This window comes from Hemitrygon akajei, chromosome 5, assembly GCF_048418815.1.
Source record: "Hemitrygon akajei chromosome 5, sHemAka1.3, whole genome shotgun sequence".
Taxonomy (NCBI): domain Eukaryota; kingdom Metazoa; phylum Chordata; class Chondrichthyes; order Myliobatiformes; family Dasyatidae; genus Hemitrygon; species Hemitrygon akajei.
Window position 1 is genome coordinate 104,402,088 of NC_133128.1, and position 20,542 is coordinate 104,422,629.

The window sequence follows — 20,542 nt, forward strand, 5'->3', positions numbered from 1 at the left end:
TCCTTACCCGAGACGTGCCGGACGTCCGTCGTGTATTCAGAGATGTAGGACAGATGGCACTGCTGGCGGGACGACCAGGGATCGGACACCTTTGTGAATGTAAGGGTAAGCGGTTTGTGGTCCGTGAACGCGGTGAAGGGCCTACCTTCTAAGAAGTACCTGAAATGCCGGATTGCCAGGTATAGCGCCAACAGCTCCCAGTCGAAAGCACTGTATTTGAGCTCGGGTGGCCGCAGGTGTTTGCTGAAAAACGCCAGGGGTTGCCAGCGGCCCACGATGAGCTGCTCCAGTACCCCACCGACTGCCGTATTAGATGCGTCCACAGTGAGGGCGGTAGGGACGTCCATTCTGGGGTGCACTAGCATCGCGGCGTTCGCCAAGGCATCCTTCATTTGAATGAAAGCGGCGGCGGACACCTCGTCCCAGGTAATGTCCTTGCCCGGACCGGACAGCAAGGCGAACAGGGGGTGCATGATCCGGGCAGCTGAAGGGAGGAAGCGGTGGTAGAAATTGACCATACCCACGAATTCCTGAAGGCCTTTGATCGTGGTGGGTCGGAGGAAATGGCGGACCGCATCTACCTTAGCAGGCAGAAGGGTTGCCCCGTCTGTGGTAATCCTGTGGCCCAGGAAGTCAATGGTGTCGAGCCCAAACTGGCATTTGGCCAGGTTGATTGTTAGACCGTACTCACTCAGCCGGGCATAGAGTTGTCGGAGGTGGGACAGATGCTCCTGACGACTGCTGCTGGCTATGAGGATGTCGTCCAAATAGATGAATGCGAAGTCCAGGTCGCGTCCCACCGCATCCATCAACCGCTGGAACGTCTGTGCGGCATTCTTCAGGCCGAACGGCATGCAGAGGAACTCAAAAAGACCGAACGGGGTGATGAGAGCCATTTTGGGGACGTCGTCCGGATGCATCGGGATTTGATAGTATCTGCGGATGAGGTCTACCTTGGAGAAGATCCGTGCGCCGTGCATGTTTGCTGCAAAGTCCTGAATGTGCGGCACAGGGTAGCGGTCCGGTGTTGTAGCCTCGTTCAGCCTGCGGTAGTCGCCGCATGGTCTCCAGCCCCCTGTCGCTTTGGGCACCATGTGCAGGGGGGAGGCCCATGGGCTGTCGGACCGCCGAATGATCCCCAATTCCTCCATCCTCTTGAACTCCTCCTTCGCCAGTCGAAGCTTGTCCGGGGGAAGCCGCCGAGCGCGGGCATGGAGGGGTGGTCCCTGGGTCAGGATGTGGTGCTGTACGCCGTGTCGGGGCATGGCTGCCGCGAACTGCGGTGCCAGAACCGATGGGAAATCCGCCAGGACCCTGGTGAAGTTGTTGTCGGACAGCGTGATGGAGCCGAGGTGAGGGGCTGGCAACTGGGCTGCACCCAGGGAGAACGTCTGAAAGGTCTCGGCGTGAACCAGTCTCTTCCTGGGCAGGTCGACCAGTAGGCTGTGAGCCCGCAAGAAATCCGCACCCAGAAGCGGTTGGGCTACGGCGGCCAGTGTGAAGTCCCACGTAAACTGGCTGGAGTCGAACCGTAGCTGCACCGGACGGGTGCCATAAGTCCTTACAGTGCTGCCGTTCGCAGCCCGCGGGGGGGGACCCAGCGCCCTGCTGCGGGTGTCGTAACTCGTCGGAGGTAAGACGCTGATCTTGGCACTGGTGTCGACCAAAAACTGGCGTCCCGACCTGCTGTCCCACACATACAGGAGGCTATCCCGATGGCCAGCCGTCGTAGCCATCAGCGACAGCTGGCCCTGGCGTTTCCCGGGAACTGGCAGGACGGGCGACAACGGCGGGCTTCTGCGCCCTACCGCTGGTGGTAGAAACACCATTGCTCGTTGGGCTCCACACCCTGGCCTCTGGGTTTAGCGGGCTCTGCGGCCGGGCCTGGACTGGTTTGCTGCTGGGAGCACGGCCGGGTGATCTGTGTGACGGACGCCCCACTCACCTTCTTGGCATTCCACAGCAAGTCCACCCGGGCTGCCACCTTCCGGGGGTCGCTGAAATCCGCGTCGGACAGCAGCAGGCGTATGTCCTCGGGCAGCTGCTCCAGGAATGCCTGCTCAAACATGAGGCAGGGTGGGTGTCCGTCGGCCAGAGACAACATCTCATTCATTAAAGCTGATGGAGGCCTGTCTCCCAAGCCATCCAGGTGCAGTAAATGGGCAGCTCGCTCGCGGCGGGAGAGCCCGAAAGTCCCTATGAGCAGGGCTTTGAATTCTGTGTACTTGCCGTCCACCGGGGGAGACTGTACGAACTCCACGACCTGGGCCGCTGTGTCCTGGTCGAGGGAGCTCACCATGTAGTAGTAACGGGTGTCCTCTGAGGTTATCTGCCGAACGTGGAATTGGGCTTCTGCTTGCTGAAACCATAGGTGAAGTTGTAGCATCCAGAAGCTTGGCAGCTTCAAGGAAACCGCATTAACAGATGCGGTGTTGGTCATCTCCGGTCCAAAAACGTTTGGACCGTCGGGGTCACCAATTGTAGCGGTGTGCTACACGCAGCGCTAAAATAACGACACGGAGTCAGTAAACTGCAGTCAAAGACTAAGTTTATTTCAACTTCACAGTCTTGCTTTAAAGCCTGTCTCTCCCACCGGATACCTCGAGAGGCACGTACTGAAACCCCCTCAGGCTTTCTTCCTTTGTGCCTGCACTCTGGCTAATTGTCAGCCGGTTCGAGTGTGCTAGTAATTGGGTCGCCACAGCCTCTTCATTATGCAACACACACAAAATGCTAGAGGATTTTCAGCATCTGCTGATTTTCTTGTTTGTTTTCATTATACATGCTGTGTCGACTGATCATTCTCTGTTAACAAAGGTTTTGCATTTAAAATCATCTTCGCTTGGCTGTACAGTGGATTCTGGTTAACAGGGCCATTGGTTAATCAGAGCAAATGCTTATTTGGGGCAACTCTTAAAGAACAAAAACTAATCAAGAAAATGGCTGGAATTCCCTTTGTTTATTTGGGACAATATGCTATTTAACTGGGACAGGAGATAGTTCCCGTACAATATCTGTCAGTCACGTATATTGTGTGGCCATCAGACACTACATAGCGCAGTTAGACATGTTTGTGTTCAAAATATAGCGATTTTTCTCACTGATAGCTTGCAAGAAATAAGCTGTAAGACGACAACTCAGTACTGTTTTGCTCACTGTGGTTTCAAACATTCAGGCCTCGAGATGCCAGAAACAGCCACAAGTGAAAATGAAATGATTTACTCATATTCACAGAAAAGTACAGCACAGAAACAAGCCCTTCGGTCCGTACTGAACCATTTAAACTGCCTACTCCCATCAACTTGCACCAGGACCACAGCCCTCCAAACCTCTACCATCCATGTAGCATTCACCACTTGAACTGGCAGTCATTCCACACTCTCACCACCCTCTGAGTAAAGAAGCTTCCTCTCATGTTTCCCTTAAACTTTTCACCTATCACTCTTAACCCAAGACCTGTTTCTGTTAAGGTACCCTTCTTTTCTCTCTCTTGCACCTGAACCCAAGGGGGACCAATATTCTTGTGGGCAGGATTTTTGCAACTGTTGAGGAAGGTTTAAACTAATTTGGCAGGGGGGTGGGAACCAGGACTTAAGATAGGGCAGTTAGTAAAAAAGCAAAGATAGCGTGCAGTCAGACTGTCAGGAAAGGCGGACAAATGATAGGACCAAATTGCAGTTAGCAGGGTGAGTATCACTGCATTAGGGAAGCTGAATCAAAAAGGTTAGCAAAAACAGTACTCAAAGTGTTATATCTCAATGCACGGAGTATAAGAAATAAGGTGGATGATCTTGTTGCACTATCACAGATTGTCAGGTATGCGTTGTGGCCAACACTGAATCATGGCTGAAGGATAGTTGTAGTTGGGAGCTAAATGTACAAGGTTACATATTGTATCTGAAGGATAGGAAGGTAGGCAAAGGGGCTGGTATGGCTCTGCTGGTAAAGAACTGCATCAAATCAGTAGAAAGATGTGATATAGGATCAGAGGATGTTGAATCCTTGTGTGTTGAGTTAAGAAACTACAAAGGGAAAAGGATCCTGGTGGCAGTTATATACAGGTCTCTCAACAGTAGCTTGGACATGGACCATAGATTACAACAGAAAATAGAAAAAGTATGTCAAACGAGCAATGTTATGATAGTCATGGGAGATTTTAACATGCAGGTCAATTGGGAAAATCAGGTTGGTAATGGGTCTCAAGAGAGTGAGTTTGATGAATGCCTACGAGATGGCTTTTTAGAGCATTTTATCATTGAGCCTACTAGGGGATCAGCTATACTGGATTGAGTTAGGAGACAGTGATCACAATATGATTGTTCAACTTGAAATTTGCTAGGGAGAGAGTAAAGTCTGACATAGCAGTATTTAAGTGCAGTGAAGGAAATTACAGTGGTATGAGAGAGGAGTTAGTCAAAGTAATTTGGAAAGAGCTGATGGCAGGGATGAAAGCAGAGCAGCAAAGATGTGAGTTTCTGGGAAAAATAAGGAAGATGCAGAATAGATGTATTCCAAAAATGAACAAATACTCAAATGGCAAAATAGTATAACCGTGGCTGACAAGAAGTCAAAGCTAATGTTAAAACAAAAGCGAGGACGTACAACAAAGCAAAAATTAGCGAGAAGATAGAGGTTTGGGAAGCTTTTAAAAACCTACAAAGAGCAACTAACAGGATTATTAGAAGGGAAAAGATGAAATATGAAAGCAAGCTAATAAACAATATCAAAGTAGATAGTAAAGGGTTTCTCAAGGATGTAAAAAATAAAAGAGAGATGAGAATCGATATAGGACTGTTAGAAAATGAGGCCAGAGAAATAATAATGGGGAACAAGGACATGGCAGATTAACTAAATGAGTATTTTTGCATTAGTCTTCACTGTACCAGATGTTGTAGTGCGTGAAGGAAGAGCAGTGACTGCAGTTACAATTACAAGGGAGAAGATGCTCAAAAAGCTTAAAGACCTAAGTCATGCAGACCAGATGAACTGTATCCTAGGGATCTGAAAGAGGTAGTGTTAGAGATTGTGGAAGCATTAGAAATGTGATCATTAAAAAATCATTGGATTCTGGCATGGTGCCAGAAGTCTGGAAAATTGCAAATGTCACTGCACTCTTTAAGAAAGGAGGAAAGTAGCAGAAAAAAAATTATAGATCAGTTAGCCTGACCTCAGTAATTGTGAAGATGTTGTGAAGAAGTCAATTTTTAAGGATGAGGTTATGGAGTACTTGGTGACACAGGACAAGATAGTGGCTTCCTTAAGGGAAAATCTTGCCTGACGAACCTATTAGAATTCTGAGATTTCAAGTAGGGTAGATAAAGGGGATTCAGTGGAAGGTGTATATTTGGACTTTCAAAAGGCCTTTGACAGGGTGCCACAAATGTGGCTGCTTATCAAGTTAAGAGCCCATAGTATTACAGGAAAGTTACTAACATGGCTAGAGCATTGGCTGATTGGAGGAGGCAACAAGTGGGAATAAAAGGATCCTTAGGCAACACGAGTGAATCTTCAGATGCTGGAAATAAATTAAAAAACACAAAATGCTGGCAGAACTCAGCAGGCCAGACAGCTTCTATGGGAGGACGTAATAACGACGTTTCGGGCCAAAACCCTTCATCAGGAGTGAAGTAACATGGGATGGTCGAGGGGGGATAAGAAGTGGGGGGAGGGATAAAGTAGAGAGCTGGGAAGTGATAGGCTGGAGGGAAATGGGCTAGGGGGAAGGTGGAGAATTATGGGAAATAAAAGAGAAAGAAAGGTAGGGCTGGGGGGAGAGATTATAGTGAGGGGGAAAAAAGAGAGAGAAAAAGAACCAGACTAAAATAATAGATAGGGATGGGGGTAAGGGTGGGGGGCAGGGGTATCAACAGAGGTCAGTGAGTTGGATGTTCATGCCGGCAGGAAGGAAGCTACCTAGGCGGGAGATAAAGTATTGCTCCATCGACCTGCGTGTGGCCTCATCTTGACGGTAGAGGAGGCCATAGACAGACATGTCGGAGTGGGAGTGGTCTGTGGAATTGAAGTGTGTGGTCACAGGGAGATCCCGCCACTGCTGGAGGACCGAGCGCCAGTGTTCGGCGAAACGGTCTCCCAGTCTGCGGCGGATCTCCCCAATGTATAAATGGCCACATCGGGAGCACCGGATACAGTATATCACCCCATTTGACTCGCAGGTGAAGTGATGCCTCACCTGAAAGGACTGTCTGGGGCCTGGGGTGGTGGTGAGGGAAGAAGTGTGGGGGCAGGTGTAGCACTTCTACCACTTGCAGGGATGAGTGCCCGGAGGGAGGTCCGTGGGGAGGGATGCGGGGGATGAATGGACAAGGGAGTCGCGTAGGGAGTGATCCCTGCGGAAAGCCGAGAGTGGGGGGAGGGGAAGATGTGGTTGGTGGTGCACCCCAGAACGGATGTTCCGACTGCCCTCACAGTGGACGCATCCAACACAGCAGTTGGTGGGGTGCTGGAGCAGCTCATCGAGGGGCGCTGGCAACCCCTGGCGTTCTTCAGCAAGCACCTACGACCACCCAAACTCAAGTACAGTGCTTTCGACTGGGAGCTGTTGGCACTGCATCTGGCAATCCGGCATTTCAGGTACTTCTTGGAAGGCGCATTCACAGACCACAAACCGTTGACCTTCGCATTCACAAAGGTGTCCGATCCCTGGTCGGCTCGCCAGCAGCGACATCTGTCCTACATCTCCGAGTACTCGACGGACATCCAGCATGTCTCGAGAAAGGACAACGTCGTGGCGGACGCATTCTCCAGACCAGCTGTCCAGGCCCTGTCCCTGGGGGTGGACTATGCAGCATTGGCGGAGGCACAGCAGGCAGACGACGAGATGCCCAGCTACAGGACCACAGTCTCGGGTTTGCAGCTGCAAGACTTTCTTGTAGGCCTAGGTGAGAGGACCCTCTTGTGCGACGTGGCTACTGGCCAACCTCGCCCCGTCATCCCGGCAGCCTGAAGGCGGCGAGTTTTTGACTCCATACACGGTTTGGTGCACCCATCTATCAGGACAACCGTCCCACTGGTCTCCAGCAAGTTCACGTGGCATGGACTTCGCAAGCAGGTCAGTGAATGGGCCAGAATGTGCGCGCAGTGCTAAACAGCCAAGGTGCAGCGGCACACTAAAGCCCCGCCGCAGCAGTTCGAACCCACCCACCGGAGGTTCAACCACATTCATGTGGATATCGTGGGCCCCCTACTAGTGTCCCGAGGAGCGCGGTACCTCCTAACTATGGTAGACTGGTTCACGAGGTGGCCAGAGGCGGTCCCGCTCACCGACACATCTGCTGATTCCTGCGCCTGAGCACTGATTGCAACCTGGGTAGCATGCTTCAGGGTACCGGCCCACATTACCTCCGACAGAGGCGCCCAGTTCACCTCCAGCCTGTGGTTGGCTGTGGCCAGCCTGTTACACCACACTACTGCCTACCACCCACACTCGAACGGACTAGTGGAACGCTTCCACCGTCACTTGAAGGTGACTCTCATGGCCCGCCTGAGAGGACCTAACTGGGTGGACGAGCTTCCCTAGGTCCTGCTTGGAATTCGCACAGCACCCAAAGAGGATCTGCACGCCTCGTCGGCCGAGTTGGTGTACAGATTTGGTGCCCCTGGCCGTCCCAAGAGAGTTCATACCAGCCCCAAGGGGTCAAGAGGAAGAACCCACAGCTGTCCTGGACAGGCTACGCAAAAGGCTCGGCAACCTGGCCCCTGTACCAACTTCACAGCACGGATGGGCCCCAACCCATGTACCCAAAGACCTGCAGAACTCTAAGTTTGTGTTTGTACGAAGGGGCGGACACCGGGCACCGCTACAGCGGCTGTACGAGGAGCCGTTCAAGGTGATCAGCAGCAATGGGTCCACGTACGTTCTGGACATTGGGGGGAAGAGGAGGTTTTCACGGTGGACCGACTCAAACCAGCCCATGTGGACTTGGTGCAGCCGGTCGAGGTTCAGGCACCGCGGCACAGAGGCAGACCTCCCAAACAGAGGCTGATCCAGACTGTGGACATTGGGGGGGTGTATTGCCGGTTCTGGGGGGGGGGGGGGGGGGGCGGGAGTTATGTGGCGAACCACTTTCTGCGCAGGCGAACCGGCTCACAAATAGCCAGCGCACGGGGAGAGACTTTGGTAATGCACCTCTGACATCATTTCTGCCCGGAGAGGGCGGGCGCTAGGGATTAAATGCCAGCGCCACGAAGTTTGAATAAACTAGTCTCGAAACGACTTACCGACTGCGTGTTGTTATTTCAGCGCTGTGTAGCACATCGCTGCAATATCATATTTATCTATTAACTGTGAAAAGAACATTAAACAGTCCTGTAAAAACAAATCTAAACAAGTCTTTATTCCCTTAATTTTCCATGTTTAAAAAGCCTTATCCAAAGTTGATGGTTTAAAAAAGAAATTAGAATAATTATTAGAAAGTAGAAAATCATTTAATTCAAAAAATCTACAAAACTGAAAGCAAATTTTAAAAGTACATTTAACAATAGGCTGTCTACCTATTCTAGAGAGCAAAAACGGAAGAGGAGCTCCTAATAAAGAAGCTAACGAAAACCCTATTACCGAATTTTCCTCCAACTGTAACAATGAAGGGCGATCTTAGTCATCTATATCATAAGTCCAAAAATATAATGAATATTAATTGCCCAATAATAAAATCTAAAGTTTGGTAAGGCCAGTCCTCCATCTGTTTTTGGTTCTGGCAATAAAAGTTTATTCACTCTGGAGCTTTTGTTATTCCAAACATAAGACAAAATCAGAGAATCTATTTTATCAAAAAATGTTTTTGGAACAAAAGAGGGAACTGCTTGAAATATATATAAAAATTTCGGTAGAATAACCATTTTTATAGCAATTATTCGACCTGTCAATGGCATCGACATAGATGACCATTTAGAAAGCGCCTGTTGAGTATATTCAACTAAAGGGGAGAAATTATACCTATATTGGTCTTTAAAATTTTTAGTAATTTTGATACCAAGGTAAGTGAAATGGTTTTTGGCAATATTAAAAGGTATTTGATCATAATAATCAGAATAATTATTAATAGGAAATAATTCACTTTTATGTAAATTAAATTTATATCCAGAAAAAGTACCAAATTCCATAAATATAGCTAACATAAAAGGAATAGATTCCTTAGGATTTGAAATGTAAACTAATAAACCATCCGCGTATAACGAAACCTTATGTAATTTATCCCCTCTCTTAATACCTTGCACAGAACTAGAATCCCTAAGAGCAATAGCAAGTGGTTCTAAAGCCAAATTAAATAATAAAGGACTAAGGGGACAACCCTGACGGGTACCTCTATATAATCTAAAATAAGGAGACTTTTGATTATTAGTTATAACCGCAGCTACCAGGGCATGATAGATCAAATTAATCCAGGAAATAAATCCTGGACCAAAATTAAACCTCTTCAAAACCTGAAATAGATAAGGCCACTCCACCCTATCAAAGGCTTTCTCTGCATCCAAAGATACAATACGTTCAGATTCTTTGGCTGAGGGGGAAATAAATGATAATTAACAATCTTCGAATATTAAAATGTGAGTACCTATTTTTTTTTATAAATCTTGTTTGATCGTTTGAAATAACATTAGGCAAGATATTCTCAAGCCTATTTGCTAGAATCTTAGAGAGGATTTTAAAATCTACATTCAATAAAGAAACAGGTCTATAGGATACAAATTCCAATGGGTCTTTTCCTTTTTTTTGGAATCAATGAAGTTAGTGCCTCATAAAAAATTTTAGGAAGGTTCCCAGAGGATGTAGAATCAATAAACGTTTGATGAAGATATGGTATGAGCATTTCATGAAAAGTCTTGTAAAATTCTACTGCATAACCATCAAGTCCCGGAGCTTTACCTAATTGCATAGAGGATATAGCCTTGGCTAGCTCCTCTTGCTTAATACGTGCATCTAACATATCAACATCTTGAATCGAAATTTGAGGTATGTTTAACCTTGCAAAAATCTATTCATAGTAATAGTGCTATCAGAGAATTCAGATTTATAAAGATTAGAATGAAGTCCATAAATATCTTATTAATTTCATAAGGATCTACAGTTTCTGTTATATCTGGTTGATGAATTTTTAAAATCTGTCTTCTGACCGTCCCAGCCTTTAACTGACCCGCTAAAAGCTTAGCAGACCTTTCCCCATGTATATAAAATAAACTTTTAGATTTAAAAATTTGCTGTTCAATGGGAAAGGTCAGAAGCAAATCATACTGAGATTGAAGTCTGACCCTTTCTTTATATAGGTCTTCAGTAGGTTTAACTGAATACGCTTTATCTATCTTTTTAATTTTATTGATAAGCACTGACAATTCCACTTTAGTTTTCTTTCTCAAGGCTGCTGAATGAGATTATCTGTCCACTAAGAAAAGATTTCAACGTGTCCCATATAACCAGATTTGACATTCCTTCAGTTGTGTTAAATTCAAAAAATATAGAAATTTGCTCAATAAAATTTTAAAAAGCTGGAAATCTAACAATACGGGATTCAGTCTCCACTGTGACATTTTTAAAAATCTATCCGAAAGCTTAAGGGTTAACTTTAAACCCTTACACAGTGAGTGGCAGGGCACTGAGAAGTACGGTGGAAGGAATCTGGGAATATAGGTTCAAAATTCATTGGAAGTGGCTTCACAGGTTGATTGGGTCATAAAGGTTTTGGCACATTGGCCTTCATAAATCAAATGACTGAGTACAGGAGATGGGACGTTATGTCCCATCTGAGAGCGCTATGATGTCATAAGCACATTCAACAACAGAGTTTAACAGACGTGTATCTAAAAAAAAGTAATCAATTCGAGAATACTTGTGATGAACGTGTGAGAAAAAAAGAGAAATCTTTATCATTGGGGTGTTTATATCTCCAAATATCGACGAGGCCATATTCTAATAAAAAAGAGTTAATACAAGCTGCTGCTTTATTAGGAAATGATGGATTGGTTGATGACCTGTCAATCACCAGATTTAAACAACAATTAAAGTCACCACCCATGATCAGCTTATATTCATTGAGATTCGATAACTCAAAAAAAAGTTTCTGAAAAAAAAATCAGAATTAACTACATTAGGTGCGTATACACATATACTGGATGGTGCTATGTAGAGGATGTTCAGAGTTATCCATAATTGACCGTAGCCTACTCAGCGCCCTTCGCTCAGCTACCGATGTTAAACCCTCCAGTACTTTGCCCACGACAGAGCCCGCCTTCCTTACCAGCTTATTAAGACGTGAGGCGTCCCTCTTCTTAATGCTTCCTCCCCAACACGCCACCACAAAGAAGAGGGCGCTCTCCACAACTGACCTATAGAACATCTTCAGCATCTCACTACAGACATTGAATGACGCCAACCTTCTTAGGAAGTACAGTCGACTCTGTGCCTTCCTGCACAAGACATCTGTGTTGGCAGTCCAGTCTAGCTTCTCGTCTAACTGTACTCCCAGATACTTGTAGGTCTTAACCTGCTCCACACATTCTCCATTAATGATCACTGGCTCCATATGAGGCCTAGATCTCCTAAAGTCCACCACCATCATCAGGTCACTGGCTAATCTAATTTGCTACATCATCTTGAATGCCAAGTGACTGAACCTTCCAGCCTCCCATATGGGAACTGTCAAATGCCTTGCTAAAGTCTATGTAAACAACATGCACTGCCTTGCCTTCATCCACTTTCCTTGGAACCTCCTCGAAAAACTCTGCAAGATCAGTTAGGCACAACCTACCACACACAAAGCCATACTGACTATACTTAATCAGTCCATGTCCATCCAAATACTCATATATCCAGTTCCTTCAAATATCTTCCAATAACTTTCCCACTACTGATGTCAGGCTCACTGGCCTTTGATCTCCTGGTTTTTTAGAGCCTTTCTTAAACAGCAGAACAACATTAATCCCCTGGCACTTCACCTGTCACTAAGGATGATTTAAATATTTTGGTTAGGGCCCCAGGTAACTTTGTGCCTTCTTTTAGCCCTCCTGCTTTCTTCAAGTGTTCTCTTGCATTTCTTATACTCAATAAGCACCTCATTTGTTCTTTCTTGCCTGTACCCACAATGCACCCACTTTTGTTTCCTTAACCAGGGCCTCAATATCTCTTGAAAACCAAAGTTCTCTGCACTTGCTATGTTTACATTTTATTCTGTCAGGCACATACAAGTTTTGTACTCTTGAAATTTCACTTTTGAAGGTCTCCCACTTACCAAGTTCACCTTTGCCAATAAACAGCTTGTCCCAATGCACATGCCAAGTCCTTTCTGATACCATCAAATTTGGCCTTTCTCCAATTTAGAATCTTAACCCATGTACCAGACCTATCTTTCTGCATATTTACTTTGGCATTGTGATCACTAGATGCAAAATGTTCCCCTACATAAACTTCTGTCACCTGCCCTAATATTGCACACTTTCATTGGGACTTCTATGTACTGACTAGTAAACTTTCCAGAACAATCTGACAAACTCTATCCCATCTAGTCCTTTTACAGTATGCGAGTTCCTGTCAGTATGTGGAAAATTAAAATCACGGACTATAACAACCTCATGTTTCTTAAAACAGTCTGCGATCTCTCTACAAATTTGTTCCTCTAAATCCCGCGGACTGCTGGATGATCTATAGTACAGCTGCATTAACGTGCTCATACCTTTCTTATTCCTCAGTTCCACCCATAATGCCTCACTAGATGAGTTCTCCAGTCTGCCGTGGCAGTTCATTTGACTAGTACCAGCACCTATCCTCCATTAATACCTTCCATGCTGTTACATCTAAAACAATGAAACCCCAGAATAATGAACTGCCAGTCCTGGCCCTCCTGCAACCAAGTCTCACTAATGGCTACAATATCTGGCTTACTTAAGATACTTCTTGCATTTAAATATATGCAGCTCAGGATATTAGTCACACTGCCCAATTCCTGACCTTGTCTGAGATCTTAACAACATCTGTCTCCACAACACCTCCACCATCTGTTCTAGTACTCTGGTTACCAACACACGGCAACTTTAGTTTAAACCCCCCCCCCCCCCGCACAGCACTTGCAAGTCTCTCCACTAGGATTTTAGTCTCCTTCCAGCTCAAGTGCAAACTGTCTCTTCTGTACTGGTTCCACTTTCTCTGGAAGACAGCCCAATGATCCAAAAATCTTAAGCCCTACTTTCTACACCAACTCCTAAGCCACCTGTTAAACTGTATAATCTTCCTGTGTCTAGACTCACCAGCACGTAGCATGGGTAGCAATCCTGATGTAAGGGGTTTCTTCTTTTATGTTACTGCTGAGGCTAGTAAAATGGCTTCTTTGTTATATTAACTGCTGAGAAAGTGCTTCTCTCTCACAGCTTGTTTGGGTTATAATTACCGATAGAGAGAATTGTATTCATTTGCTAACCAATTGGGATAGACGTTATTCTTTTTTGTGTGTCTGTATGCTATTATTTTCGCGGGCTTTGGGCAGAAGGCGCAATGAGGACAGAGGGAGGAGATGCAATGCAGTAAGGTGGGCAACAGAACGGACCCCGAGCGGGAGTCCAAGGCCCAGGATCTTCGGCAAGGAGAGGAGACACGGACTGACTCGAGTAAAGCGTTTGGTCAATCACCGACGGTGGTCCCATTTGTGGGTCGGCAGAGTTTGAAGAACATCGACTGGAGGAAGGGAGACCCGGTTCTGTAAGAGCTCCAATGATATGTGCACAAACTGATTAACAATAATGGTGCCTTTTTTTAAAACAGTTAAACAGTTCTTATTTTGTTCCTTTCCTATTTACATAGTCAAAGTAAGAGTTATAAAGTGTAATCATTTAATCGCATATGGTGAACTGTCTGTTATTTGGCGTGGTGGGGGACATCACACAGCATCTACACAAACTTGATTACACAGTTTGGCGGGGCCAAAGGCTGCTCCCCCTAGACGAAAGCGAGCTGAGCGAGCCTGAGGCTTACTAGGGGCTACACTGAGATCACAACTCTGCATGAACTGTTTAACCCCTTTCTGTCACCCAGTTTCCTGTATCATGCACCACCTCTCTATATGTCCCATCTATCACCTCCTCAGCCTCCCGAATGATCCAGAATTTATCCAGTTCTAGCTCCAGCTCCTTAATGCAGTGTTAGAAGCTGCAGCTGGACACATTTCTCACAGGTGTAGTCGTCAGGGACACTGGAGATCTCCTGACTTCCCACATCACACAACAGGAGCATTCAACTATCCTGCCTGACATTTCTACTGTCCACTCTACTAAGCAAATATAAAGAAGGGAGAACAATAAACTGTGGGGAGAAAAAACTTTACTTACAGTTTCTTGCCTTCTTTCACTCAAGCCTTCCCACGCTGAAGCCTCAAAGAATTAAAGCCTCAAAATTTCCACTCTAAAATCTGACCACTCCAATGACGGCCCCCCCAAAAATGACTACTCATTCAACAAGTTAGGAAATACAAAGAATTTGAAGGTATCACTAATCATCTTGAACGTTACAATGAAAATGAAGATTTGAAAGATGTAATCATTGAAGAACATTGTATGAAGGTAGTACATTGTCCACTGGGTGTCTGTGCTGATTTTGTTCATTTACAATCAAAATGTGGCAGTGTATAATGAATGAATTCTTCTAACAATAACTAAAACAGTTTTATATTACTGTAGTGGTATTGGTAGTGTTCTAATTTGTTCTGTATTTTATTTAAATACATAATTTGGTTTTTTTTTTGCCACAATGTTTATTTGCATTTTAATACCATAAAATACAGCTTTTACCTTCCTATACTTTCTTATATTATTCAGAAAATATAGAAGTTGCTGTATTAACACAACAAACAAGACAACACACACACAAAAAAACAAAAAAATGCTTCTCCTATTTCAACAAGTGGTAATCTATATGAAAAAATGTGTAAAATTTAACAGGTATTTATAATACAATTCAAAAATCAATAAATAAATAATATAAATTTTCTACAAATTTTGGAAGCTACATTGTCTACAGAAGGTAATACTCTTCTAATTTTCTGTTGTCCAAATCCTTGACATAGCTAATGAAGGGTCTCCATATATTCTCAAATATCTGCTGTTTGGACCTTAATATATAGGTTATTCTTTCCAATGGGAGACTTGATAACATCAGCCTTATCCATTGAGTAGTGCTTGGTCTATGAGTACTTTTCCATAATTGTGCAATACATTTTTTATCATGAAGTAAGCTGAGATCTATAAATGCTTGTTCATTTTTACTGTAATTATGTTTCTCTAGGTACAAACACAACAGAGTTTAGGGTCCAGTGAAACTTGTTTTGAAATAATTTTCTCGATTATAGCTTGTACCTCTTCCCAGAATGCTCCAGTCTCTCTACATTGCCACATACAATGAAACAATGTACCTCTAGCTTCTGTACATTTTGTGCATATGTCTGATATGTTTTTGTTGTATTGGTTTAATTCCACTGGTGTGACAGGTCAACATTAACCATTTGTACTGTATCAACTTAAGGCGAGTGTTTATTGACTTAGTATGAGCATTGGTACAAGCTGTTTTCCACTCTTTATCTGAAATTTTAAGCTGCAAATTTTCCTCCCAAGTTTTCAATTTGTATTGTGAATTTTCAGATGAGCAAGATACCAGCGAATTATAAAATTCCAAAATGATACCCTTTCTCAAACTGTCCTTTATCATAATTTTTTCCAAGTGTGAATGTAGGGGTCTGGTAAGTGTGTTGTTTTGGTTTACCTTAACACAACTTCTTAGCTGGAGGTATTTGTAGAAATGTTTACTATTAAGGTTAAAGGTACACCTCAGCTCCTCAAAAGACATCATAATGTCTGAGTCTGCTAAATAAAGGTTTTGAATCATTTGAAGTCCCTTGGATTTCCATTCTTTAAATGTCGCATCTGCTCTTCCTGGTACAAAGAACTGATTGCCCCATATTGGACTGTATTGTGATAATACATATGTTCCTTTAAATTTTTTTTACATCATACCATACCTTTATCATGTGCTTTACAATTGGATTTTTAGTCTGCTTCCGTAATTTTTTTTAACTGTATCTGAGTATATGTATAAAGGAAGAGGTAATTTTAGACCGTGAGGTTCCATTTCTATCCAATGAGGAGAATCATTTGTTGAAAAATAGAACATAATAGTTCTCAGCTGTACAGCCCAATAATACCACATGACGTTTGGGCATTTTAGACCCCCCCCCCCCCGATCAAATGGCAAATACAATAAAGATAAACGAAGTCTTGCTCTACATAATTTGTTACTCAATCAAATAGTAGTTATCTTTATTAAATCTTTTTAACTATTTAATTGTGGCAGTTGCTTAACTGGGCCAAATATACTGGGCCCAATGTATCCTAATTAGCCAGAATCCACTGTATAAACAATGTTCTAAACTCGTAACTGTAATTTGAATATTAAAGAACAATTACCATTTGAAGTTGGAGTTTCTTCCAATTACAATGCAAATAATTTGGAACAATGAATGCTGTTTTACATACAAGTGTCTGCTATACAGTGTTCCCTATAGTCAAAATAAGTTGCAGTACAATTATTTATTCAATATCAGCTATCTGAATTCTGTTAATTTTCATGACTAGAATTTCTATGCAATTACCTTGACAGCTTGCTCTTTCGTGGCACCTTCGAGTATATCAACAGGCTCTTTCACAATTGCTTCAGGGTTTTGCATTGCTACCTCTTCTATGTTAACTCCTCCCTGAGAGCTGCCTATCAATACTGGCCCCTAAAGAAGAGGGGGAAAAATTAGCAGAAATCACTTCCCCTTTTCTAGGTAAAAATAACAATATGGAATTATGTTTTGATAATGAATTAAGTCAACACAAAAACATTTTGCTGGACTTCCTAAGCAGAGTATTTGCAAACTATCTGATAGTCAGTTCCAGTGACTATTTTAATTATTCAGTACATATTGTTCTTTTGCCTTCATAATTTGCCATAGATACAGTGGCACTGTGGTCAAGTTACTAACTGGATATTCTGAATTTAAATCCTGCTATTTGATTTTCATTGATTAAAAAATTACAGAATTAAAAATAGTGAGATACCAGATTATCATAGTCCAATTGGTTTATCAAATGTCCTTTAGGGAAAGAAATCTGTCTTTTCTACCTATGCAACCAGTCCGAAACAACAATGTGGTCACTTCTCAATATACCTGTCAAAAAGCCTAGCAAGCTATTCAAGTCAAGGGCAATTAGGAAAGGGAATTTAATCCTACAAAATAATACACAAAGTAGTGATTCCAGCATATTTATTACAAACTATAACACACAAAATGGTGGAATGCTTAGCATGTTGGGAAACATTTACAGAGAAATAGCTACCATTTCAGCAATGAAGATTTTCATCCTGAAACAGATGCTGCCAGATTTGAAATATTTTGTGTTTCATTTCAGAATTCAAGTTTTTGCAGTATTTTGCCTCTGGGGTACTCTATCTCTAGTTGCCCCAATAAGGTGAGTTTGCCTGACTGACTGCATTCCACATGCACTTTACATATAGCAGCTTGACACAAACTGATTTAATAGGTCATTTCAGAGGGAAGTTAACCCTTAACCACATTGGCATGGGAATGAAAGCACAAAGATCAGACCAATTAACCAAAGCAGGTGCTCTTCTCTAAAGGAACTAGTGAACTTCAGATTTTTCAACCGCAATTGTACAGCTTTATTGTTTTTACTTGCAAACTCTCAAACTGTGATTGAGGGCAGGGTGCTTCAAGTCACATATATTCTCTGGAATAATAGTGCAATAATATAATTACTACATTTCAAGTTTTCAAGGGATAGTGGAAACTTGGTTCAGGAAAAAAAGAGAGATCTACAATAAATACAGGCAGCATGAAGTAAATGAGGTGCTCGAAGAATATAAAGAATGTAAAAAGAATCTTAAGAAAGAAATTAGAAAAGCTAAAAGGAGATATGACGTTGCTTTGGCAAGTAAGGTGAAAATAAATCCAAAGGGTTCCTACAGTTATATTAATAGCAAAAGGTTAGTGAGGGATAAAATTGGTCCCTTAATGAATCAGAGTGGACAGCTAAGTGTGGAGCCAAAAGCGATGGGGGAGATTTTGAACAATTTCTTTTCTTCAGTATTCACTAAGGAGAAGGGTTTTGAATTGTGTAAGGTAAGGGAAACAAGTAGGGTAGTTATGGAAACTATGATGATTAAAAAAGAGGAGTACTGGCGCTTTTAAAGGAATATAAAAGTGGATAAGTCTCCGAGTCCTGACAGGATATTCCCCAGGACCTTGAGGGAAGTTAGTGTAGAAATAGCAGGGGCTCTGACAGAAATATTTCAAATGTCATTAGAAACGGGGATGGTGCCGGAGGATTGGCATATTGCCCATGTGGTTCCATTGTTTAAAAGGGTTCTAAGAGTAAACCTAGCAATTATAAGCCTGTAAGTTTGACGTCAGTGGTGGGTAAATTAATGGAAAGTATTCTTACCATTGTTACGTCCGTGGCCCCCTCCTTTTTGAGAATCGCAAGATCACTATTAAGTCAGTTCAGGAGACCCAGGAAATGAGAGAAAGACATGCAGAATCCACAAAGAGTCTGGAATGTGATCTGGCCTCCGAAAGGCGGAACCATGGATAACGGCTATTGTCTCTTGGAGACGGGATTGTGTATTGAATACTGTACGATGCATCGAAGCCCCCAGGCAATGAACCGAGGGGGGGGGGGTTGGTGGAGGGATTGCATCATCTCAACCTGATTGACATCTGAGACTCTGTGAGTCAGGATAAAAGAGGGTCTGGGGAACAGCCCCTTCAGACGCACCAGAAGAAACGCTAACGATCCCGTAATAGCAAAAACTGGTGGAAAGGCCACGTGCGTCCTTTTCCATTTGCCCCGGAATCGGTGGGCCCTTTACCACGGAAGAACGGTTTTTAGCTAACAACGGGGAAATCAACTCCCAACGACTCTCGAAGGATTGACATCATAAAAGGAATGGGCAAGTTTTAACCCGTCTTTCTCTCCAACCAAAAAGCTGCAGCTTGAATGAACTACAGTGACTTTTATATTTCCATCAGTCAATACATTATCCCCTAGACAACGATAGAGCTATTTCTTATTATTATTATACCCACGCTTTTAGATTTAGTATTGATGAAGTATATTATCTGTATGTTTGCATTGATATTATTGTGTATTTTTATCAATAAATACTGTTAAAAATAGTACCATCAGACTTCAACAGACCTCTCTATCTTTGCTGGTAAGTGATCCAGTTACGGGGTACATAACACCATATAACAATGGCAGCATGGAAACAGGCCATTTCGGCCCTTCTAGTCTGTACTGAACACTTACTCTCACCTAGTCCCACTGGCCCGCACTCAGCCCATAACCCTCCATTCCTTTCCTGTCCATATACCTATCCCATTTTACTTTAAATGACAATACCGAACCTGCCTCTACCACTTCTACTGGAAGCTCGTTCCACACAGCTACCACTCTCTGAGTAAAGAAATAACCCTCTCGTGTTACCCTTAAACTTTTGCCCCTTAACTCTCAACTCATGTCCTCTTGTTTAAATCTCCCCTACTCTCAATGGAAAAAGCCTATCCTCGCCAACTCTATCTATCCCCCTCATAATTTTAAATACCTCTATCAAGTCCCCCCTCAACCTTCTACACTCCAAAGAATAAAGACCTAACTTGTTCAAGCTTTCTCTGTAACTTAGGTGCTGAAACCCAGCTAACATTCTAGTAAATCTTCTCTGTACTCTATTTTGTTGACATCTTTCCTATAATCCTGTGACCAGAACTGTACACAATTCTTAGAGATAGTATATATAATTATCTGGATAGACAGGGTCCGATTAGGAACAGAAAACATGGATTTGTGCATGGAAGGTCATATTTGACAAATCTTATTGAATTTTTTGAAGAGGTTGCTAGGGAAGTTGATGTGGGTAAAGCAGTGGATGATGTCTATATGGACTTCAGTAAGGCCTTTGACAAGGTTCCACACAGAAGGTTAGTTAGGAAGGTTCAATCGTTAGGTATTAATATTGAAGTAGTAAAATGGATTCAACAGTAGCTGGATGGGAGATGCCAGAGAGTAGTGGTGGATAACTGTTTGTCAGGTTGGAGGCCAGTGACTAGTGGTGTGCCTCAGGGATCTATACTGGGTCCAATGTTGTTTGTCAAATACATTAATGATCTGGATGATGAGGTGGTAAATTGGATTAGTAAGCATGCAGATAATACTAAGATAGGTGGCATTGTGGATAATGAAGTAAGTTTTCAAAGCTTGCAGAGAGATTTAGGCCAGTTAGAAGAGTGGGCTGAAAGGTGGCAGATGGAGTTTAATGCTGATAAGTGTGAGGTGCTACATTTTGGTAGGACTAATCAAAATAGGACATACATGGTAAATGGTAGGGCATTGCAGAATGCAGTAGAACAGAGTGATCCAGGAATAATGGTGCATAGTTCCCTGAAGGTGGAATCTCATGTGGATAGGGTGGTGAAGAAAGCTTTTGGTATGCTGG

At 43.5% G+C, this 20,542-nt stretch overlaps 1 protein-coding gene across 4 annotated transcripts in view; it reads right to left on the minus strand.

The window, feature by feature from the left end:
- The window catches only part of LOC140728039 (succinate--CoA ligase [ADP-forming] subunit beta, mitochondrial-like), a 188,975-nt gene that overhangs the window by 111,120 nt on the left and 57,313 nt on the right, over positions 1–20,542 (minus strand). For 3 of the 4 annotated variants that reach the window (XM_073046162.1, XM_073046160.1, XM_073046159.1), the window contains exon 5: positions 16,638–16,766. The exons of the other annotated variant lie outside the window; for it this stretch is intronic. In XM_073046162.1, coding sequence (XP_072902263.1) covers positions 16,638–16,766 — 129 coding nt within the window. The remainder of the gene's footprint in view (positions 1–16,637; positions 16,767–20,542) is intronic. 4 annotated transcript variants of the gene reach the window in all.